Source organism: Poecilia reticulata, chromosome 7 (genome assembly GCF_904066995.2).
Source record: "Poecilia reticulata chromosome 7, P_reticulata-male-v2, whole genome shotgun sequence".
NCBI lineage: Eukaryota > Metazoa > Chordata > Actinopteri > Cyprinodontiformes > Poeciliidae > Poecilia > Poecilia reticulata.
Window position 1 is genome coordinate 24340433 of NC_088836.1, and position 24473 is coordinate 24364905.

The window sequence follows — 24473 nt, forward strand, 5'->3', positions numbered from 1 at the left end:
CTGTATAAAAGTGTGTTAATATGTTGAAGTGAGTGATCACATAATCTGCTTTGGATTTCTATTGAAGGCATGTAAAATTTTCTCTTTTTTTCTTCCATTGAAAATGGTGCTGCATGTTTAGAGTAAATTCCCTTGAGGAACATACGCCTCTTAACTTTCCATCATGTTTTCTTTCATCACGCAGCTTTTCTGTCTTGGCAACAGAAAAGCGCTCCTTCTGCATGATGCTGCCACCGCCATGTTTCAAAGTGGGGATGGTGAATTCGGGGTTATGTGCAATGCTAGCATTTTTCACCACAGATGACACCATGACTCATCTCTTATTTTATTTAATTTTCATTTGGGAACAATAAAGCATTTTTTAATAGAATCTGGCAAAAGTATCACACATGGAAAACTGAAAACCACAAATTATTCTCTATTCACTTCACAGTCAAGTAGTACTTTGTGTTGGTCAGTCAAACACAATCTCATTGAAATAAAGTTTCTTAGTCATCATCTGAATCCACTCGACTTCTTTAACTTGTTTTGACTCATTCAGATCCGCCTTTATTTTCAACTGGCAGCTGCTCATCTTAAACCCTGGATAAGTAGGTTGAAACTTCAGATCAACTACAATCAAACAGCCAGTGTTGTGTCGTTATGCAACATGGCTTCTCTGAGAAACTCCACCCCATAAATGACTATGACTGGCTCTTTTGAATTGTTGTGCTCTCAATCGTGGCTGTTGTCTCGCTACCGTTCCCAAAGCTGCGGGAACCTTTGAGCTTAATTTAAAATGTTGTAATATTAAGTCCTCTATGCAAATAAAAACATCTAATAACAAAAGTATACATGTGACTTTGGTGGGTAATATGTCTAGTATAATCCAGATAGATTGTCTTACTGTTAGATGTTCACTAGGGGGCAGCAAAGCTAAATAATAGAAAGGAATTCTGAGAGATGGAACAAGATAGACAGGCTGGATGCAGCGACAGGAGAGACCTGTAGGTGGTGCCTGTGCAACAGTCATAGAAACTTAAGATATTTATGATTGCATATGGGCTGCACAGTAGCGCAGTTGGTAGAGCTGTTGCCTTGCAGCAAGAAGGTTCTGGGTTCGATTCCCGGCCCCGGTCCTTCTGCATGGAGCTTGCATGTTCTCCCTGTGCATGCGTGGATTTTCTCTGGGTGCTCCGGTTTCCTCCCCCAGTCCAAAAACATGACTGTCAGGTTAATTGGCCGCTCCAAATTGTGTGTGCGTGTGTGCATGGTTTTGTGTCTCTGTGTTGCCCTGCGACAGACTGGCGACCTGTCCAGGGTGTACCCCGCCTCTCCCCCGGAAAGTTAGCTGGAGATAGGCACCAGTACCTCCCGACCCCACTAAGAGACAAGGGTGTAAAGAAAATGGATGGATGGATGATTGCATATGTATCTGAAAAGGATGGAACACCACTTCAGTGTATTTGCATTTGGAATCATTTTTTTTGTTTGTTTTTTTTGTCCCACTCACCCCCGACTTCCGAACACTCCCTCGCGGCCTGGGCACAGGTCGACTGGACTTGGATTCATTGACGTCTGAGCTGCTTCCCGCAGGGAGACCCTGATGCTGTCTGGTCCTCTGGGCCTGCAGAGCCAGCTGATAGGCCACCTCAAACGCCTGGCCCAGCGTCAGGATAATCTCATAGGTCAGGCTCTAAGCAGAGGCACAAAATCAAAGAGTCAGTTTTTATTTTACAAACTGAATCCTTTTTTTTTTTTTTTACAGTAGTGTAGCTCAAAAAGTAACAACAAAAACCTACTAAATTAGGAGTAACATTTCAAGCTAAAAGTAAACAACTGGTTTCATATTTATGATCACTTTAAGGGGGCGTTTACACGACAACGATCCAACAAAAACGAAACTTTTGTTCCGTTTTTGTTTGATCGTTTACACGATAACGTTCTAATTACGATCTGTGTTTACACAGTAACCGTACACATCGAAAACGTGTAATGCTCTCGCTGCGCCTAGTTGGTGCTAGGTTCTTTGAAACTGAGTGCGCATGTGTTTAAAAAAAGTTCAACTTGAAGGCATGTGGATTCGCGTTTCCCTATCAGGTACCGTTCTCCCATAGATTGGGAGAAAACACGCATTGTGAGCGTCTGATTAGGGCGCATGCAGTTGGAAAAAGTGGGATAACTTTGCTGAAACACCTTGTTTGAGCTTTCACGGTGTCTGTAGCGAGCCCCGGACGGGAAGCTGTTTATTGTTTTTACCTTGGAATGGCCAACAGTCTGTTATTCCTATATCAATTTGATAATAGGAGCTCCCGCATTTCCCATATCCGTATCCCCTGTCACCTTTTTCAGCAGTTAAAACAGTTCAATCCGTTGCTAACAAGTCGTAACCTGTTTTTCCGAGCCGCCTTCAAACGCAACATGAACGCTGAGACGCTAGCACTGGGTTTACACCTGTGAGGCAGCGAAGGAGACCTGCTGCTGCGCATCTGTGTTAGAATCATGGCAGCAAAACAGAAAAACGTAAATAACTGCAGTTTTTTCCCCAAACTAACCGACTGAGTTGAGTAAAGCTGTTGGATGCAGGTGATAATAGCTAGAAGATGACTAGCTAATATCAATACAGCACGTTAAGCTTGTTAACAAGTAGCCTGTAGGCTACTGATGTTGTCTATGTTCAGCTACGTAGTCTAATTTTGTCCCCCCAAAATAAGTCGGTGCCCCCGTTAAACTCGTCTGGAGCCGGGCTGGTCCTGGTCCGTAGTTCTCTAGATAAGAGCGCTGAACAAGCAGCCGTGTATTTTGCCACCTTGGCTGTGCGGAGCGGTGAAGAGACGCTGAGGGAACCGTATCTGATGGGGAAACAGTAACACCAGCATTGTGAGTAGTTTCTTCTTCTTCTGTGGATTGTAGGAAGCAGCTATGTTTTGCGTCATACTATGCATGAGCTCGGGATTCTCTGGAAGAAAAGATCCGTTTTCTAGGTTTACACGACAACAGAAAACGGTACGTTTCAGAAACATCACACTCTGGAACCCGTTTTCAATCTGTGCCGTGGTCAGAGAAAACATTCGGTGGTTTCGTGTAAATGCACACTACAAACGCAACAAAACTCTTCCGTTTCCCCCCGAAATCGTTGTCGTGTAAACGGGGCCTAAGCTTATTAGTGCCCAAAGTCTACTACTAAACTGTAACTAAATACAAAGAGATTTTATTGTTTTCAACATCAAACAAAATTTCAATTCAAAAATTGCAGAGGTTTGATAACATTACTATTACTCCATGACAAATACAAATTAAATCATTTTTTCCATAATAGTGTAATAAAATGTTATATAGCCTTTTATAGGATCAACAATTATTTAAATCTGACCTGGAGTGTACAAAACATAACAAAAAATTACATAATTTCAGTATTTATCTAATAAAGATGAAGAACGTTTTCTATAGCCACAGCTGTCAAATGGCACCAATCAACACACCTACTTACTCGATCACCTATATATATATATATAAGCTGGTGGTATTGGAAGCTATTAGATGTGTTAACACAAATGCAAAAGCAGAAAGATCAACAATCACCTTAAAGAAACGACATTCGCTTTCCTGAAATTGGGTTTTGCCGTCAATGCAGTAGTTTACTCCACAAGCATGTGAGAAGCTGATTAGGTCACATCCAGAAAATGACCCAATTATTCAGATTCTATTTTCCTTCAGTCTTGTTTAATAAAAAAAAACAGTCTATATGCATTAACCTTCAGAAGTGGATCAAGATGCAAATCAGTGTGTTGACGTACCACGTCTATTGTGCTGAAGACATGGCAGTAATGGTGACTGGACTGCAGGTCTTTAGTGATGTAGGCAAACGTACACAGGTCCTCTGGATCCTGGGCTGCACATGATATGTTACGGATCTCGTGCTCTGCGATGATGTTCTGCAACAAAAGGAATATATATTCATGACATTTATGGACGAAATGCAACCAGTACGAGACCTGAAATGCCTCAAGTGGTGAGCGTGAATCTTAGTTACCTTGTTTGCTGCGTCTATAAACTTCACGCCCTTGTAAGTGATCGACAGAACGATAGTTGGGATTTTCCTCATTTGTTCTGTGGATCTCTGGAGAAAAGGCAAGCGTAGGCATATAAACACACAAAGCTGATTTACTTTTGGCTGATCATGCATATATGTTTCTTTATTGCCTCCCAATGTTTGAAGGTCTTATTACATACCCGCATTTTGGCACAAGCATCCTGTGTGGATTCAATACCCCTCAGATCTTTAATCAGCATAGAACCAAGATACTGCAAAAGAGCAGGAAATACGAGGTTACTGATAATTTATAACAAAAGCAGCAACCGAGAAGTCAGAATGAGAAAGTTATTAGCGTACACTAGCTTCATAGGCGCAAGATTCAAATATGAGTTTCTCAGGCTGGTGGTGCCAGTTCTGGACAGGGGCATATGCTGCTAGACTTGGAGGTCGTAAGGTCAGTCGAGGCTCCTGATGAATTTCTTCATATCGCTCCTGAGACGACAAAAAAAAAATAAAAATAAAAAATCAACACAGAAGCCTGGAAGATGGCAACCATACCCACCACATCCCAGAGACGTCAGCTCATACCTGAGGCTTTTGCCTTCCGCTTTGATATCTTTGGGCGACGTCATAATCCGTTTCTGGTGCTTTTTTCCTGCCCGGCTCTGCTGCGGGCAGCAGCAGGTCCATGGAGCGGCCGCTGTAGGGCTCCACGTGACTGAGAGGAGACGAGGTCTGGGATCCCGGCAGGTCCTGACACTGAAGAGAAAAGGTCACACAGAGTTTATCACCTAGCACTTAGTTAAATAAGATAAAAACTTTTATTTCTTTGCAACATGCATATTGATGCAGATAACTTTGCTTTCAACAATTGTAAAGTTGCTTAAAAAGGCCCCCCTCCCCAAAAAAATAAATCAATAAATAAATTATATATATATATATATATATATATATATATATATATATATATATATATATATATATATATTATATCTTAGTAGCATAACATCACTTTGAAAGACCTAAACTTTAATTTGGGTGCATGAAGTCAGTGGGGGGGAAAAAATCCAGTTTGCAAAGACTGCAAAATATTAGCACCCCTAAAGAAATCCAGGGTTCTGTCTTATTGTCTCATTTCTTTGGTCTCCCTACAGTTTTTAGGTTGCGAACCTGAGGAAGAAGTTTGATTTTTGCTCTTGTGAACCATTTCTGCCATGTGTTTTGGATCATTATCAAGCTGAAAGAACCAGTGCCAAATGATTTACTTTTCTTTTTTCTGGTACATTTTACAAGACTTTAATTTAAAATCTCCCAATATCTCAACATGTTCATGTTATACATTAAAAGTACATAGATGCTGTAATTAAAAGTATTATTTGGAAAAAAAAAACAAACAATGATTAAGTTGCATGATTATGCTGGTAGAATATAGTGATTTATGATAAATTTTGTATTGCATTGGAGTTGTCAACATATTTTCCATTTCTGTACATTAAAACATTTACATCAGACCACATAATGTGCAACTTTGCATGTTCTCACCCTGATCTGAGACAACCGCGGAGGTTTCACAGGAGGCTCCTCATAAGGCCTTTCGGCTAAGGAGGCTATGATGCGTTTCCTGTGACCAAGCAAAGTAATCTTAAGCACCTGCGGAGAAAAAAAAAGTGGGACATCATCTACTGAAGACACAAACTTTAGAAAAAAATCACTCGTTTAAAAGGTCATCAGTGGAGTCATACTGTGAAACAGTTTGTTGGAAGTCTATAGGAATAATCCACGGACGGTACTTCAAACCAAAGACATGACTACTTCTCTCAGAAGTTGGACCTACAACCTCTGTTGTAGGTCCTCCACAATCTCCTCTTTTGGAGATTTCCTCCTCCAAAAGGAAATCTCATCACCTCCTAGAAGTGACGCGCTAAAAACATCCTCTCTACATCCGAGTGTTCACCTTCGGAGTTTAAACTGACAACCTGACTTCTGTGCGACACTCTTGGAAACTAATTTCACCGTCTGATACTCCGCACGGTCTACCTGCGCCAATGTGACTCACATTGACGATCTCCAGCTCCCAAAGGTTTTTCACGCAGTCCAGGCTGCGGTAGCCGCTGGCAAGGAAGTTGGGCAGGTACTCGTGCAGACCCAGATTCTCCAGCCAGGCGGAGAGGGAGCTGCTGCCGTCACATCCCAGGGCTTTCACCTGCGGAAGGAGAATTCAGGAGAACGATGATGATGCCAGTGAACTGAAGAAGTAATTAGTAATTGCCACCAATTACTGTCAACTATTAGAATAACAAACATTTTGGGAAAAATTAATAAAATGCTGCAGCAGTGTGAAAATTAGTTCATTCAGAGTCAACAGTGGTGCAATGGCAACTGGAAACTAACAATTCAAAGCTAAACATTCTCTTAAAAAAAAAAAAAAAAAAGTATTGGCATCTAAATTCATGCCAGCAGGTGGTCTGCATAATAAACTCAGTAAAAAATTAAATGGAAAACATTTGAGATAAAAAACTGATGTAAAAAGACATCAATGTTTTATGCAGAAATTTTAAATTCAAATAAAAAAAAGGTATCTGTATTTGTATTTTGCTTGATTGAGACAGTGCTATTGCCAATGTATAGGAGTTACAGAAAATATATATAAATATTACAAAAAAATTCACACGTGAGTCTAATTAAAGTGCATAGCTATAATGATTATTTCTCAAATCTGCAAGATGCTTTAGTGTCAAGGAAAAATGTGCATCTTCCATTAGCATGGAGTCTCATTATGCTAAAATAACTAATGAAGTCGGGGTGAGGATTCCGTCACCTTTGGTAAGGAGCGTGCTGCATGCAGGATCTTCTTCCTGTGGCTCGGATCTGTGATCCCAATCTCCCTCAAGTCTTGGTCCTCCATCACGTTGTTCCCCTGCAGAACAGAACACAAGCACAGCCGTTACTGCCAATAACGGGAATAGTGACTATTAAAGAAACTCTTAGGAGGACTTTGAGGAAAAGCATGCGACCTCTCAAAGAATAATCCAGTTTAGAAATCTATAACCTAATCATCTTTTTTTTAATCCCAAACAGGCTGCTTTTATCGAAGGTTAAATATAGCCAAGACTAATATTCCCTGAGAAAAGACTTTGCTGGTGAGTTAGTATCGATTCCAGATACGCAGCATTGCAAGAAAAGGTCAGCCATGACTGAGTGATATTCTCCTTAGACTGTTGAAAGGGGAGCACTTAAATGAGACCTAACAATACTTAAGGACTGGAATGATTAGGACGTAATGAGTTATGGTCAAGCTGGTCTTAGTTACATGAAATATCACCTTGGAGACAGTGTGGTAGATAAAGCAGAAAAGATCCATAAATCAATGTCTGTGATGCAGAGAGGTCAGCAATATGAGATGGAGGAGCAAAACAGCCGGCTACCGACGCCTGGTAGCCAGAGCTAACACTGAGATCAAAACGCACGCCAAGAGGGAGTGGATGTCGTTTGTTTTACTGCCCTGTTTGCTAATTTCACGGACCCGCAGTCCAACAAAAACGTCTTTATGGAGTAATCTCGCTCAAACCGGCCAGTAAGTAGTCAGCAAGAACTGCAAGTACACCTTGCAGGCTGCACATCGACAAGGTCAGCAACTAAATCTCATCTGTTAAAAGTATCAAAACGTTTGCCGCGGCTGCTGTATCAGGGACAAATTGCGACGCCTCAGTATCCATGAGGCTGACTCTTCAGTATGTGCCTCAGGTTAATCCTTTCGTGCTCAGACTTGCTCAGCACTAACGGGACGGAGGAGAGGTCGAACCCGAGGACCTGTTTTCCATGCAGAGGCTGCAGATGTAAACAAGGCGTTTGACTGTCCAATCCGTCAGTGTAAAAACCGGAGACACGGGTGTCAAACTCCAGTCCTCAAGGGCCGATGTCCCTGCAGCAAGCTGCGTCTCTGTCAGTACACCTGATTGACATAAGTAGGTCATTTCAGTCCTTGATTCAGGTGTGCTGGGCTTGGGACACATAAAAAAGTGGCAAAAGACTGACCCTCGACGGCTGGAGTTGGACATCCCTGCTGTAGAGCATTAGTGTCAGGATACATGTGGAATCACAACTTTAAGCAGTAATATGTCCTGTTTAATTTATACAATAACGATTAATGGAGCTTTTAGATGGGGAAAAAAAAGAGGAGTGCTAAATAAATAAAACTGAACTATTTTAAAATAGCTATAGCACTCCAGCTCACATCAGGACGCGATATCTTTGTTCTATTAATACCCGACACTCCGCTGACGTCATAACGATCATCGCCTAGCAGCCTTTCCTGCTGAGCATTGTGGGAAGCTCAGTGGATAATAGCACTTTTACAGAGTATAGATGACTGCATTAAAGCCTCAGAAGATGAACTGCTAAACAGCTTCACGGAGAGAGAGATATACACCGACTTCACATATTTCCCGGGGAGCGTTCAGATTTTTTTTCTTCTGCTGGGCAGGTGCTGCATTCAGATGGATATATCTTTTTAATTGTGGGTACTGTGGAGAGAGCTTGCACAAACTATTTTTCTTGAGTTGTGGGATTTTAAAAAGAAAATATACGGTTTATGACGCTGGGGCTTAAAGAAACACCTGAACGCATGAATGAATGTCTTCCCATCAGATGTGCTAGTTTCCATAAAGCATGGTTCCCCTGTTTCTATTTAAAATAAAAGTTTTCTTCAAGGTGCTGCTGGACAGAAAAAAGATTTAGCAGTGCTACCAGCGATGGAGAAACATAGAAAAATCATTTTTGGAGTGATATTAACATATAAATGTTTCTTTTTTTCCATAAGCTAAAAAGATTTGATAAACTGGGTGTTAAACTGGGTGTGGATGCAGTGGGGATAACTTTGTGGTACCAACTGGGTAGAATCACCAAACAAAAATATATATATTTTTTAAGATATTCACTCCATACTTGTATAAACTAGGTTTTTTTGTGCAAACTGCACAGTTAATTGTGGCTCTAGGTCTATAGTCGCCTCTTTACCAGCTCATATTGTGTATGGTTGGTACAAAATGTGCATGAAGGTGTTTGGTTTGAAAAGCCCCCCACCGCCCCCCAAAAAAAAATCACAAAAGAACAAAATGACAAAGGGAGAAATCACCAGAAACTTGACCATTCTTCTATCACTGCACTACTTTCTTTCAAAAGCTCCTCTTTCCCTCCTTTGCTTATCCAGAGAAAGGCCACAGACTTCCCACTGGACAAGAAGTGCTCTGAATTCATACTGGGCAATCAGGAGCACAGATTATTCAGACCATCTAAAGGACATCCAGCCAGTAATACTGATAATCTCAGTGTGTCATGCTAAACTGGCTGCGATCAAACTATTCAGACCTGGAGAAAGAAGCTGAGGAAGACGTGACTGGTCGTACAAAACGTCAATTTTCCCCCCCAAAAGAACTGCAGATTTGCTTAACTATATATTAAAATATCATAACAAACAGACAACAGAAGAATCAATCAACTCACATTCATTTAAATGTTAATATATGGAACCATTACTCTAATTTTTCTGCAGGGTTTCTCGACATTGATAAAATTATGTGAGAAGGATTGGGATGTTTTTCATGGCAGTGTACAAATACTGAAAGATGGCAAAGATAGAAAAACTGTTGATTTGGAGATTAGAGAAATGCACCATGAAAAAAATTAACCAATGTCGTGGGATTTGATGCTTGTTGTAGCCTCTGAGCAACTGTCAGATTAAAAACAAGCTTCCACTAATGAAGACTTTGCTACTAAATTTCATGTCCAAAGAAAATTTCCTCTCTTCTATCTGACCACAAAAAAAAATCTCTGGACACAAAAGAAGCTTGGCTCAAGCCCATAACCCACCAGAAATTAAGATTTCCTACATATTTTGCTAAATATTCCACAGTTTTACAGACTCAACTTTACAGAGTTCATAGCTAGTTATGTTCATTTATATTCATATTATAATACAAAAGTTCACTATGAGTTTACGACAAATTTTTGTACAACAACCAGAAAGCTGGAATGAAGGGAGGAAGGAGGGGAGTGAAGAACGCAAGCATGGAAGCCAGAAGGAAAGATCATTCGGAAAGAACAGGATCTTTCTGTTTCTGAGCAGAAAGATCCTGCTCAGAATCTTTCTGAGCAGGAAAGATCTTCCATGCCAGGTCTTTCCTTCTGGCATGGAAGCCAGAAGGAAAGATCATTCGGAAAGAACAGGATATTTCTGTTCCTGAGCATTACTTGCACCCTGGCTGTTAGGGGAGCCATTTTTGGGCAGGACATTTCTCCAGCAGTCGATAAAAAGCATCTAATAGGTTTCAGGAGCAGAACATAACACAATCAGTGCTCCTATTGATCCAAATCTTGAGCCTGGAGGATAGGACTGACATCACAGTGGACCAAGTGGGGGAGTAAAGACTTTTTAATTAGACACCAGGTACAGCAGACATGAATTAACCAAGAAACATTTATTTTCAACTTGATTTAAACAGCATATAAAGGTTGGAGTTTTCCTTTAAATATGGGACAGATTTTAGGACAACTGGTGGTCTCCAAAGCTGATCAAAAACAGAATTGTCTTTTTTTAGCTCTCTGCTCTGAAAAGGAGGGGATTCGAGGCTGAGGAAGACGAGTGTGAGCTACTTAAACCAGCAGTACGATTAAAACCCGGGGAGAAACTTCAGAGGCTTCAACACAGACTTATATCAACATTAAAAAGGATAAAAAAAATAAATACTTAAAGCTGTAATCTTGTGTTACGTAAAACACGAAGGTGGCTGAGGCATATATCAGTGATCACTGCACACTTCTGTGTATAAATAACAGCAGAAAATTCACAATTAGCAAATATTTATTTGTCAGACGTATAGTGTTTCCAGCTATCCGGTGCTTATTGAATTGAAGATTAATGGAACATGTTTGCCAAACTCGATTAAGCCATCTGTTTATGATGATTTCTCGCTGAGCAGGATGAAAACAGATCCCTGCTGGTGCTAAAGCGAATGTGCTTTTACTGCATCTATTTCAGAGTTTGTTTGTTTTGTCTCCAACTCTTCGTCACCAGCTGGGTCCCTCGTCCCCTCCTCCGTCTGTCCTCGTTACTCCCAGCAGCACCTGAGCTAACTCACAGTGGCATTGCACACCACAGGCTGGAGAAGTGTGTCGGCAAAGCAACAGCTACCCGTTGATCACTCAGGTGTTTCTCCAAACTGCTTTTTTTTTCTTTTTTTTTTACAGCGAGTTCTGAGTGAGAGGACATGACATCAGCCTCATGAGCTCTGGACAGGCTGACTTAAAGTGCTGGCTATACCCGAGTCAAGGCAAAACAAAGGCAAAAAATCTGACAGAAGCAGAGTTTCTAACTTCTTACTCTGAAATTGGCTCACAACCTCCTTCCAAAAGTTTATGTCCCTAAACAACTTGTGGTAAATGCACATTTCTTTCAACAATGGCTTTCTTCTTGCCCACCTTGCATAAATGCCAAACTTGACAAATAGTTGTTCTGTTAACAGATTTTTCAATCTGTCTTATTGGTCTCTGAAGCTCATTTTGCAGCTGCACCATGCTCCGTTCTCAGATGATGAAAATTGCCCCATGTGGTGTTACGATAACCCCTTCTTAAACTTGACAACTTGAACCATGAAGTGTTTTATGTGCTTATTGGTCTTCAAGTCTAACAAACCTGAGGCCTTTTGAGAACAGCTGTATTTATACTAAGCCACACACAGGTTGACAATTTACTAAATAAGTTATATTTTCTTATGGGTGAAAGACAAATGTAAGCTGCACCTTTTAAACTTCTTACGTAAAGAAAAAACATGTAGATTTTTAGTTCTGCTTCACAATGATGCACTATTGTGTTTCTCTGTTGCACAAAATCCTGGTAAAATTAATACAACTTGGTGGAAATGTGTAAAGTTCAAGGCAGTTGTGGCAACACTTTCAATAATTTGCTAATAGCAGAGCTGGTTTTTCCATCTAGTGCTTTAGCATTTTTGCTACGTTTGAAAACATTTAACGCACTTAGATAAATGTACTTTTCCATATTAACTGTGTAGCGTTAATTTACGTGGCTGTTTTGTTAACCTTTCAGTGAAACAAAGGTTACAGTCCTCAACTACAAACCTGAAACCACGAGTGAAATGTTGCTCCAATGAATCACCGTTCAGATGGATGCGCCTTGTTGAGGGCGACATGTTGCAGCACGTTATATTATTGACACATGGTTAACACATGGTTAGCATCTGCATGGATAAAGTTAACACTTTAATGTATACTTCCAATAGTTACACCAATTTAGCACTTTAGGGTTAGTGCAACTGATGTTTGTCATTAGTGTTTTAGGGTAACCTTTTAGTTATGAGTATGTACCACTGGTTCAAGGTATATTACATTTTTTGTAAGCACTGCTCATTTGGGAAACTTGTGGATAATCAGCTTAGAGCACAAAAACAGAGATACTCTGACATTTAAGTCAAACTGCAGCCATAAGATAAATTTCACAATAGATGATGTAATTGCAAAACTGAATTATGGACAAAATCCATCATTGAAAACAAATAACCTGCTGTTGCTCCAACAACACACACAAAAAAATGAGGTAATCACATTTCTGATCAAGTTACTTGGACCTTCCTCCATCTAAAGCAAGCTTCATTAATATTAATGCACAATTTGAAGTTTAACTTGAATAAGAGGAAAACTCAAAGGTCGTAGAAATGTTAAAAATAAAACACAAAATGTACCAGTGTCACTTAGAAAATAAAGACTCACCATGTAGTGGAGGTCATCAAAGCCATTCAGCAGCAGTTTGCTCTCGTACTGCGGCAGCCCCACGTGCTCCAGCCAGTCCCCCACGGGCTGGTCCAGCAGCCGGCCTGCAGCACCTGCTGACAGTGGAAAGCGCTTCAGCAGAGAGAAACCTTTCAGCCGGTAGCAGCGGCACTCTGAGGAAGAGACGTGGCATTGCCACATAATTCTCGGCCAGCAGAGCCGAGCGCACAAGCAGCAAGAGGCCGGCGGAGACAGCGTCCTACGAGGAGAGGGTGTCATCCCCCGCCGGGCAGCGGGGGCCGAGCCACAGTTAGCCATGATGGATTAAAATGCCCCCTGCAAGGGGTGAAGGGGAAAATAAAAATAGTACGGAGTCTATTTTTATTTAAACCAGCTGTGGTTTTGTTGGGAACAGCTTAAAATATTTCTAAAGCGAGATCCTGAAGCTCCAGACTTGCTTTGAGTTCATAAGTTGAGTGAACACAAATCCAGTGAAGGTCTTTTGTTTCAGGAAAGTGGAAAGTTGCTTATTAGGTGGTTGAATTACAGGTCCATTCTTTATTCACATCTTCAGCCTACCAACGAGATAATCCATGAGTTTCCGTGGGCGGATGCATAAAAATAAAAGAGAATAGAAGAAGTAGTAACAAGAGAAACCTGAGACATGCCTGCAATGAGCTGAGATTGATCACAAAGCAGCGCCACAGTGACAGCTGTCAGCAGCCTGAACTGGGAGCAGCCACCCAGTGCAAAGGCAGAGGACTGTCTCTTATCCTCCCAATATAATAATGTGCTCTACTTCATCACAATAAATTTGCCAATCACAGGACATCTGGTTTCCCAACACTTAAAATGCACACAAGACTTAAGTCTCACCTTTCACAGGACAAAAAAAACGCACAAAATGACTAATAAGCAACATAGGCTATAACAACATTTCCGCATATGATGCACAGTCAAAAGTCTATTTTCCACTCCTCAGATCTGCAGCAGATCCAACGCGCCGCCAGATGGGATTCCCACATCAAAACACTTGATCCTCGTTTGGTTCCTCCAGAAGTTTGTCGAAGAACAGAAAACAGGTTGCTCGCAATAAAACAACTCTTTTACGGACAACAGGGCTAAAGACAAAAGTCCGAGAGGGAAACAGTCGTCCTTTTAACTCCTCTGTAATGCAGAGCACACTGTTCAATCCTTCATGCCGAAGTGTAGTCTGTCCGTTGTCCTGCCCGTGATTCCCCCTCTCCTCCCTTTTTCTCTCCCTCTCCCTTCTTCCATGCACTCTCACCCTCCCCTCTCTCTCTCTCTTTCTTTGAAATACTGCAGGTGGATTATTTTTGTCATTTAACGATACTGTTTCAGAACCCCTCTTAACTGCATTTGGATTAATGTTCCTGGAGCATCTTTATCTCAGTCTTTTCCTTTCTTGCACTCGTTAGGTCTTCCTCTTCTGCTATATCTTTCACTCGTGAGTCAATCAGTAAAAAGCTGAAAATACGAGAGGCTGCCGGCACGGAGCCAATCGAATCCGAGCACCGTTGTCAAACAGAGGAGTAATCAGCAGGGTGGGGGGAAGTGACGCAGTTTCCCGTGTGTCAATTAGCCAGGGAGACTTTTCTCCAGCGAGTCTCCCCGGTGGTTTTCCTGACAGCAGCAGCAGCAGCAGCACCAACTGAGGCTCATATGCACACAACTCTGGGTCCAGACTCCACATCAGATCATCACATGGCTGCAGTCTGTGATGGAGCACTAACCACATTACCACTGAAGTGTCAGCTTTCCCTCAGAACTACAGAGTCAAATGCACTCACTCCACTGACATACGTAGTGGTTAATATTTTAAGAGCCCTCTCCAGCGCGAAAAACAAGCAGAGGGTTAGAATAAGAAGACTGCACCGAGGCACAGAGGAGGTGCTGCACCGATGAAATATATCGAAAAGTAGTTAACGCAGAGTCAAGGTGAATGTTGAGCGATGTGAGAGGGGAATGCTAAAGGGAAGGAGTCGATTGCTCGGGTTACCGCTACAGCTCCCATGGGCCATTCATCACCCCTGATGACAGGCTTCAGAAAAGCCAGAACAGTAACAGAGGAGCAGAGGCGGGGTACTTAAAACCCAGCACCAAATGTAATTAGGTCCCTGATCTTCCAATTAGGGATCAAAGTAACTTTAACTTTAGAAATGGCCTTAAGATGAGGAATATAGTTCAAAACAACATCAAGCAACTTATGGAGTACAGTCATGGGAAAAGTCCAATTAGAAGCCTGGATTTTTAACCATCTTCAGCACCAATAACTTCATGTGTTTGTTTGTTGCCTTACTTCAGCCGTTTATTGTGGAAATGTTCTGGCTTCGTCTTCTTTACAACACTGTCTTGGTTCTTTGAAAGTTGAACATTTGAAAGGTTCTCTTAACTCTAGTCGTCAAGAGCCGGGTTCCCGCAAGCTTTGGAGTCATATTCAGTAAATTCAATTAAAATATGCATTCTCATGAAGATTGTTGGCTACTAATGGAGTGTTCTTAGTTATATGTCATACTTACACTAAGTGTAAACAGAAAATTATGATGATTAGCGAAGATAAAGGCTTTTAAAACATCCATCTGTGTGTAATGAATCGATATAATGTGATAATATTCCTAAAATAAATGGACTATTCGATAATATTCTAATTTATAATCAAGGCTGAGTATCACACCTTACCCCTTGTTGATGTGGCACTTTAATGTATTTGATAATCAGCACCCAGCAGGGATTTTTGTTTTAATTCAATAAAAGAAGCACCGTTCTTAACATTACAGGAGAAATGACAGTGAGCGCATGAAAACAACTGTAGCCATACTCTACCTGGAGTATCATAATGCTGATCTCTGGAGAAATCGATGCCCGCTCCAATAAGAGTCATGATCTTCTCAATCTAGAGACAGAAGCACACAGGCAACAGTTAGGAATATTTAAGAGTCAATCATTTCGACATCCACTTTCGACTTTAATAGATCAGAAAACATCTTCTTGCTGTAAACAGCAGGGTCACTCCATCCCAGCAGACACAAACCATTTTAGGTCAAAACCTCCGTTGGGCTTTATTTCCAATTAGTTTAAGGATCCTTCAAAAGTTTATAGTTAGTCTACAATGTCACTGTATGTATGATTTAAGATTTGTTGGGATCCTTACCAACTATTTGTTTTTAACAACAGCATTTGTTGGAATTTTATTTCCATAATTTGGGGAAAGTGTTGACAGCGTGCATGGAAACAGTTGTAGCAAGAAATGTTCTGGAGAGAAGTTCACTCAGTCTCAGCTGAGAGGAGCAACCCAGTGTGATCTAAATCTGCACAACAGCAAGATATTAAATCAGAATAGAAAGAAAAAAGCATTTCATTTATTCACACTGGTAAATTAACTTTTGGCAAACATTGACAAAATGGAGATCTAGTAAAACTTTCAGAGTGACTGGAATAATTGCTTGAAGGTGCTGTTACGTGCAACCTCTCCTTTTTTAAGCAAAATGTGCATTTGCACAAAAAAAGTTCACTTCAGATATTTGATGTCTAAACAAAGAAGAGGAACTTTAGTACTTATTTATTTATCTTTTCAGATAGCTTCAAGGTTTTATGTCTTTTTTTTACTCAGAAAGAAGAAACCAAAGTAAGTTAGGTGTGTAAGTTTGCTTGGAGTGACCCAAAATTGAAGAAAGAAAAGAAAAAAAATATAAAAATTCCTGCTACAAAATATAATACGATTGTTTTCCCAGTGAGGAGGGTGTGACAGTTGTGGTTCCATCCATCTGACCATGCAGATACAACAGCCTCATCCCCCAGAAAATCACGAGGGAGCCGCAGCCTATTGCAGCTGAAATTGGACCAGCAGAAGGATCCACTCTTGGGAGGTCGCCACTCCATCACACATTTAATACAAAGAGACAGAAACCCACAAACACTCGCTCCAAAATGGCCCAACATGCAAGGTCTGTACTGGGAGGAAACAGTGAGCACATAGAAAACCCCACATAAACATCTGAGATCATGCAAATAAACACTGTGAAGGGCAGCTTAAGGACGCATAAAATGGCCGACCGCTCGTCCTCATCCGTCAAAGTGTTTCGGCTGATCCATTTGTTTAAATCTTCTGTGAAATTGGTGGCAGGCAGGTTTCTGCAGCCAAAACCAGCTTTAACACGTAGAATTACTTAAATGCAAGGCTCTATAGAGAAAGTACACACCGGGTTAACGGAGCAGAAAGCGTTGTTCACACCTGAGAGAACCCAGACACCCATGTTTCTAGTAATAATTACATGCATCACCACATAATGCATATAAACATCACTAATGTTCCATCTCCAAACATTAGCATAGATTTTTTAATGCATGCATACAATTTAGAGAGGAAACTAGCTTCGCCGGGCAACGGTTGACCAAGCGGCTTAATTATCACCCCTGTCACAGCACAGAAACATGGGATCCATTCTAACCAGCCCAGAGCTGATTATGCATGGACATCAGGATTGAGTCAAATAAAAGAGAAGATACAGACAGGGCTGCTGTCACCGCTGTCAGATACTGTCAATCCGGATCCTGCGGAGTAAAGTCGCACGGCAGCTTTTTTCATCCGTGTCTCGCTGAGGATATTTCAACCAGAATCTGTGATGCTCTTAGAGCTCAAGAACTGAGATCTGCTTAAAAAGCTCCCAGACAGCCTCCGGTTAGCGTAATTAAATATGCAACGAGTTGCCACAAGCGTACAGTTGCAAGTCATCACTCATTGTGTGGAAGTTTAATGATCGAATGGTGCACAAATAAAACATCTCTTACTGCATCGGGGGAAGAAGCTTAACTTTAAAATTCGCACATCTATACAAGCTACAAGCATGCCGCCGTCAGGCTAGGTCAAAGCATCTGGGCTTGAAGAGAGAAATAAATGGACAGCAACCAAGACTTTTTTTTTCCACTTTAAAAGAAGACATGAAACCTGAAAGGATCCCCTCTACCTCGATAAAGAAAGCGCAGAGAGCCAAACCCCCAACAGACCAGCAGGTATTCACATGAAAACGGGCATCTTACGCTCTCAGTGGAGTCAGATCCTCCTTGTTTTGGGGAAGAAGAAGAAGAAGACATCTGAGTCTGCCAACAGAGAATTCAGTTTTTTTGTTTTTTTGTTCGACTTTCATGCACATGCCTTGCAAAAATATTCACCGCAGCCCTATTAATGAACATTATGTAAAGTTACAATAACACACTTAAAGGTATTTCAATGAGATTGAACGGGATAAACCCACACAACCAAGAGGACAAATCTGAGAAGAACATTATCTGTAAAGCTGTGAACATGGAAATCCCTGAAATATTCTTCAGAAATTAAAATAACCACAAATTACAATGTCAGAGCATGTAAATATTACCAAAACTAAAAGAATAACTTAAAACTAAATATGCATTTTATTGGTTGTTTGTGTTACTACACAGCTGCTTAAATGCAGAAATGCTTAAATACTTAACTGATAGTGGGGACATGGCAATAATCATCCTCTGCTATTTTGTGTTTTGTGGGTTGTAAACTAAGAGGTTTGGGAACCATTGTGTTAGAGAATACTGTGGGCTGCAATGTTGAAGCAAGAACAAACAATAAAAGTAACGCACCGAACCAGAACATGCTTGAAAAGAGACTGGCAAAGAACGAAGAACCAAAAAAAATTGAAATACTAGCTAAAATATGTAAGACTGTACTCAACCTTCTTGTGTTATCTCATAGAGTTTCATTTTACATCAAGTCTTAGAGCTTTTTGGACCATGAAGTACTCTCATTAGAAGGAGGTTACTAATGGAACTGGCGCAGTGTTTATAAATCATGAAAAGATTTAACCACATTTTGAACAGTCTAGTCTTCATATATGTGAATTAAACAGCTAAAAGCCAAACTTGAGGATGCAATTCCCTCCTAAAAATCCAGAAAAAAGAGAAGCAACAATCTAAACCTGAGGCAAGAGGACTATAATTCATACCACAGCTAGCTTGAGCAAGGCAATTTATAAAAACATAAAGTTTGTCAGGTAAGAAAAATGTGTATTTTTATGACCTCTCTGTTAGTACCAAACATCTGAAAGCCATCTGCAAAATAATAAATAGCGCAACTGAAAAAGAAAAGCTGCAAAATGATGACACTGGCTCTTTAAAATATAAAAATACCTCTCTCCAGCTAGAGAAAAGTAAGATTTCGAGACTGACAGTTTTAAATAACAAGACCTCAAGTGATTTGAAAAACTAAAGATAAAAAGTGGCATTAATTAGCGCTCCCGGTCTGCAGAACCTCGCCGCTGCAGAGCAGTTGTAGCTCCTGCTTTACCAGCGACAAGCCAGGGCTCTGGTCTCGTAAAGTGGCTGAGGTTTGCACATGAGGGAGGCCAAGAATCCTGTTGGAGGCATCACTCTGCAGCAACAATCAGAAAGGGACACTGCATAACACTGAATAATAATGTGTTTTTTTAATTTCACCCGTGAGAAAATCATATCACTGAAGTAGATGTAATTCTGCTGCACGTTCAACAGTCTCAGGATGAGTCTTAAAACACAAACAGTGGCGCAAATCTGCATATAGATGCAGAAACAAAACACACACAAGTGTTTCTGTCTCGCTGAATCACTTCTACTTGCATTTTATAATGGGGAAGGGAGTAGCAGCAGGTCCGGTGAGAATCAGAGTCAGCTAGCGTGAAAGACAGGTGGGATATAGTGTTGGAACTGGGCAAATATACCCTTATCAGGGGATATGAGGCAGTAATGTCTTCAAGGTAAATTATATCTACAGCAAGAGGGAAAAAAATGGTTCAGGACTAAAAAGAGCTGAGAGGCATGAGAAATAACAGAGGAGAGTGTGCTTTTTTTTTTTACACATGAGGCCCAAATCAATACGCAGAGAAGGAAGGGAGGGGCTCATTGTTGCAGAAACTCCCAATGAACAGAGAAACACAAAGAGAAAGGCCAGAAGTCACCGGCAAGGTGGAGGTCAACAGCTGAAGAGCCGGCGATGATGAGAGACGGTCCTGGTGTGAGTCAACCTATTTATCATTCTGCTCACAGTGGGCCTGCTTCTTGGGGATGACTGAGCACAATAAATTCACTGAACTGAGACTTCAAAAAATCTTTTCATCCGCAGCCTTTAAAAAAAAAACAAGCGAATAAAGTTAGATGGGGTGATTATGGGAGACAATAAAGGACACCTGGCACAGAGAGAGACAACGACAGTTCACCCAGACTAGGGGGACTAAAATTGACAAACTGGCAACAAAGCGAGAGTTGGCTGCAAACTATAGAAGCATCACAGGGAACACCAACACCCCACTTTCAATGGAAGGTGCCAACACTTCAATGCCACAGCAGGACAAAGCACAGTCAGCAGTTGCACCAACCTCCTCCTGAAATAGCCCAATGTCACGGTTACATTTTTAGAAAAAAGCAGCGCAACGACCAGAAAAACTTTTTTTATCTTTCATCCAACAACTTTTTCTCTCCTTTGAATAAAGTGTGGGCAGTAAATGGTCTCCATATGTCTCGTTCTCGGCACTGTGTGGGGACAATCCCGACAAGTTGGAGAGCAACAGAAAATACATGTTCACGTAAAAGTGAATCGATTACAAAAGAATCAGTCAGATTGACATTGGAAAATCTGACATTCTTCTCTCAAGAAATTCGTTGACAAAGAAGTTGATGGACATTTTTTTCTCACTTTTATATGTCATAGTCTGAATCAGGTCACGACATCAGAAAATCGTAAGTTGGTACTGGCCTAAAAAAAACCCTAGTCGGAGCATCATTAAACGCAATCGGCAAATTTTTATCAAAAAAAAATTATTCGTAAGCAAACCACTGATTTGCCCCATTACACGGCTTAACTAATGAAGAATCAAACTTTAATCCGTAGATGTAATGCAAACATGTTGAAAGAGCTGCTGTCTGTAAGGGAATCAATACTCACAAAAGCTGGCTTCATAGTGGCTAGTGGGTCTGATACGTGCAAATCAAAAGTGAAGTTAAAAAGTGCAGTGTGGTAGCAGATAGTGACCCTCTCCCTCCGTGTCTTTCTGCAGCTCTACGTCTTCTTTTCTCCAAGCGCCGGCCCACACAATGTGCCCCCTTTGGATTGTCATCTCTCCAACCTGCATTAGCATGCGCTTTACGCACCCACCGTGCAAAACACACACGGCACAGTCACACTCTGAGCTTCTTAAATGGAGAAATGCATAGGCCAGGACCTCATGCAAGTCTAATCTCCTTGTCTTGAAACCAGAGGCAGAGCATCCACAGATCTGTGTGTGTGTGTGTGTGTGTGTGTGTGTGTGTGTGTGTGTGTGTGTGTGTGTGTGTGTGTGTGTGTGTGTGTGTGTGTGTGTGTGCGCGTGTGTGTGTGTGCGTGTGTGGCATAAAAAAAAGGAAAAGAGGGAGGGTGGACAGATACAGAAAAGAAAAGAGCTGGAATATTTAGCAAAGCATTTTAAAAGGAGAGAAAGATGTTTTTTTAAAGGGGTATGTAAATGAACCAGGGGGTGGGTTCGGCAGCGTCCTGTGAGACCCCCAGACCAAATGCTGTCAAATAGCTCTAAAGAGAGTTGGGGAGCAGCCAGTCGTGACCAGAGACGGCTGTCACAGCAGCTCGGGCGCTCGCTGGTAGATGCGGTGATAAGGGCTGAAGAGAGGGCAAACACAGCAAATAGAGAAGGGACTTCTCAAGTTTTCGACGACTCGGCCAGCATCATTAAAGAGAGTGCAGGCACGGCTATACCCAATCAAACTTTTACAACTTCCCTCACAAATTCCTCAGCACTAAAGATAAATATTAAAAAGATTCCATCTTGAGCACATGAGGGCTTTTACTCTTTGATTAGAAGAAAAAAATAAAACAGAAAATGTTTGAGGATTTCGAACACAGACCTCAAATGCACCTGAATCAATGTACATGTGAGAAGAAACTTTCTTCTTACCAAAGTCTTACCCAATCCATAATTCACTCATCTCATTTAAAATTGTATTAAAAACAGAGAGAGAGAGAGAGAGAAGAAAACATCATGGTATCTTTTTCCAGCAGAAAGGACAGAGTTGAGCGCTGTGGCATGCTTCTTCAAAGCCTCCTTTCACAGGCAGCAGGCTTAAATTTTGTACGTTGCAGCTTAGCGCTTGTACATTTCAAAGTCACTCTTGCTGCCATATGCGTGCAGTTGTAAAGCTGTTGGTGTGGCTTGACAGGCTGTTTCACGCAAACACAATCTGTAGGTTGCAACAGAGAAGCAAAGCAAGGAGCCTTGACATGCATGACATCAATGGGGGCATGATATTTTTTCCACCCTGCAGGAACAAACTAACATTTTACATTTACATTCTACTTCACTGTTACTATAATCCTAAAACAATTCAGTTGTGCTGCCAATTTATTTGAGTAGAAAAAAACCCCAAAAAACTCATGTGGGATGAATAAATAATCAGGGCAGAAATGTTCAAAGACTTTTGTTCTGTGCAACTTTTACAAGTCCACTAGTTCCTGTGCTTGGTGGGCTGGCTTCATGTTTGCACAACCGTCACTAAAAAGGCAACAAGATGGCTTCAGGAATGTTATTAGCTGCTGAGGGTATCTGGGAGGAGCAGCGGCATCCAATAACCGAGTAACGACACGGATGCCTTAATCATGTCACGCTCTCCAAAAGAGTACATCCCCTCTGGCAATGTAGGAGAAGTGTTTGTGAAACTATATAGTTGTGCTTTACAGTGAACCACCAGAAAGCAAGCCATTCAAGGTGGATGAAATAATAATACAAAAAAACTAATGCAAAAAATATTTTATTTGAGTTTGTTATTCACCTGAAATGCAATAATTAGCTACATTTTTGGAAGTGTCCATTTTATTTTACCACATTTCCAGCTAAGAACTAAATAAACTAAAATTTACTGATTGAATATGCTTCTTGAGAAAAATGTGGCGATTTAAACATTTTGCAAATATTATCTATGACATTTTTCACAAAAATTCTGACTATGATGAAGCAAAATTAGGTCTAAAGATGCAAAACTGCTGCTACTTTTTACAATTGCAGAATAAATGTGTGCCTCCACATTTATAGGCAAAACAACCTTAAAATAACTGAATCTTTACTCTATACATATTCCTGCAATTTTCTAACAGTGAGCTTTAAGTAGGGTTCATGTCCTGTTGTTTTAGTCTCCGTTGTAGTTGTTTTAAACTTTCTAATTTCTGCTCTGACATTAGTTATGGGCAAGTTTAAGCAAGTAGCCAATTCCTGTAGCCATTTTTTAATTATAGGTATCCACATGTGTGTCGAAATTTAATAGATTTTTCTGTTATTCCAATTTTTAAAGAACGACACAGGCCTCTTTTTCAAACTATATTTATACCTGAGGGAAACAGAAAATTGTGAATTTAAAGTTCCTATTAGGATGAGATTTAATCATTTCTTTCTCTCCATATTCTCCATATTATGCTACTAAATGTGAAGAACGTCAAAGGTTGAGTCAAAGATGTATTGAGCAGATTTAAATTTAGGTAGGGGACAATTTAAATGGGATTCCCAAGTGAAATGAAGATGATGGTATAAATTCAGAAAAAAAATTGGAACTGGTGCAAGCAAATATAATTAAAACAGACAAAAAATGTTTATACTGGTTATGTGGTTTACATGTTCCCCACAGTCTGGATGATTAGGATCTCAATTGTTTTCCTTTATTTTCGAGACATTGATGTCTGTGCAATATATATATGTGTGTGTGTTTGATCAGCCACATAGGATTTTACAGGACTATAATTGGAAACGAGGTGGATTGCATGTAGAATTAAGCGCCACAATGAAATAAAAACAGATATTTTTTTCCAATTCATACTTATTTTTATAGTGTCTTATCAACTTTTGAGATATATTTGACATATATATCCTTCTGTCATGACTAAGAAATAAATAAAAAAAATTTCCTACTGAATTAATCTAGTAAAACTCAGAAAATCTGGTGAGTTGACCGGAGACACAGCTGTGCTTTATGATTCCACAGAGGCCTGTCACACAAGAACAAAAAAAAAAAAACAAAGGTCACTTTTGTCTTTTCTAATTTAAATCTTTAACAGTGCCAAAACTCAGATCAAGAGAAAATGCCCTTTGAAGTCCATACCAATATAAAATCAGATGCTCAAGGTTACCTTGACAGAGCAACAAGTCGGAATGAGCCACACTGCCAAGATTTTACAATTCACCTCCAGAACAGGGAAGTGTTTCCTGTAAAAAGCGTTCTACTGGCCAGGGTCCATCCCAGAGTAACTAAAGTTGGAAGTGTTGACATGAGTATTTCCAGACAGCGCAAACACAGGGTCGAATTGCTGTCGTGCATAACTGCCCCTCAAAGACCACCTTCTCCTCTTCGGCGACAGCCTGCAGCAGTGCGGCTGGCGGTGCAGCTCTGAAATCCATCAGCCCGCAGGGAACTGCAGCTACAGTAAGGTAGCTTCTGGCAATTTATCACTGACAAATAATAAACTCACACTCACATCCAAGTGAGGAGTAAATAAGACATTTATAAGTAATGTCTACAGTCGGGAGGGAGGTATTAACAGTTTATGTTGGTGCAAACAAAAATGACGCTGCAGCAACAGTGACGCCAACAGCTGGACTGTCTCAACATGCCATCATTAGAA

General features: G+C 40.7%; 1 protein-coding gene across 7 annotated transcripts in view; it reads right to left on the reverse strand.

Moving 5' to 3' along the window:
* anks1aa (ankyrin repeat and sterile alpha motif domain containing 1Aa) overlaps window positions 1–24473 on the reverse strand; it is a 69621-nt gene that overhangs the window by 3150 nt on the left and 41998 nt on the right. For 4 of the 7 annotated variants that reach the window (XM_017305849.2, XM_017305846.2, XM_017305845.2 and 1 more), the window contains 12 exons: window positions 17855–17914; window positions 15641–15710; window positions 12797–12912; window positions 6834–6932; window positions 6072–6218; window positions 5558–5665; window positions 4604–4774; window positions 4373–4507; window positions 4213–4284; window positions 4013–4099; window positions 3777–3914; window positions 1493–1675 (listed from right to left, as the gene is read on the reverse strand). In XM_017305849.2, the coding sequence (XP_017161338.2) occupies window positions 1493–1675; window positions 3777–3914; window positions 4013–4099; window positions 4213–4284; window positions 4373–4507; window positions 4604–4774; window positions 5558–5665; window positions 6072–6218; window positions 6834–6932; window positions 12797–12912; window positions 15641–15710; window positions 17855–17914 (1386 nt within the window). The remainder of the gene's footprint in view (window positions 1–1492; window positions 1676–3776; window positions 3915–4012; window positions 4100–4212; window positions 4285–4372; window positions 4508–4603; window positions 4775–5557; window positions 5666–6071; window positions 6219–6833; window positions 6933–12796; window positions 12913–15640; window positions 15711–17854; window positions 17915–24473) is intronic. The other 3 variants (XM_017305844.2, XM_017305847.2, XM_017305848.2) reach the window with 3 other exon arrangements.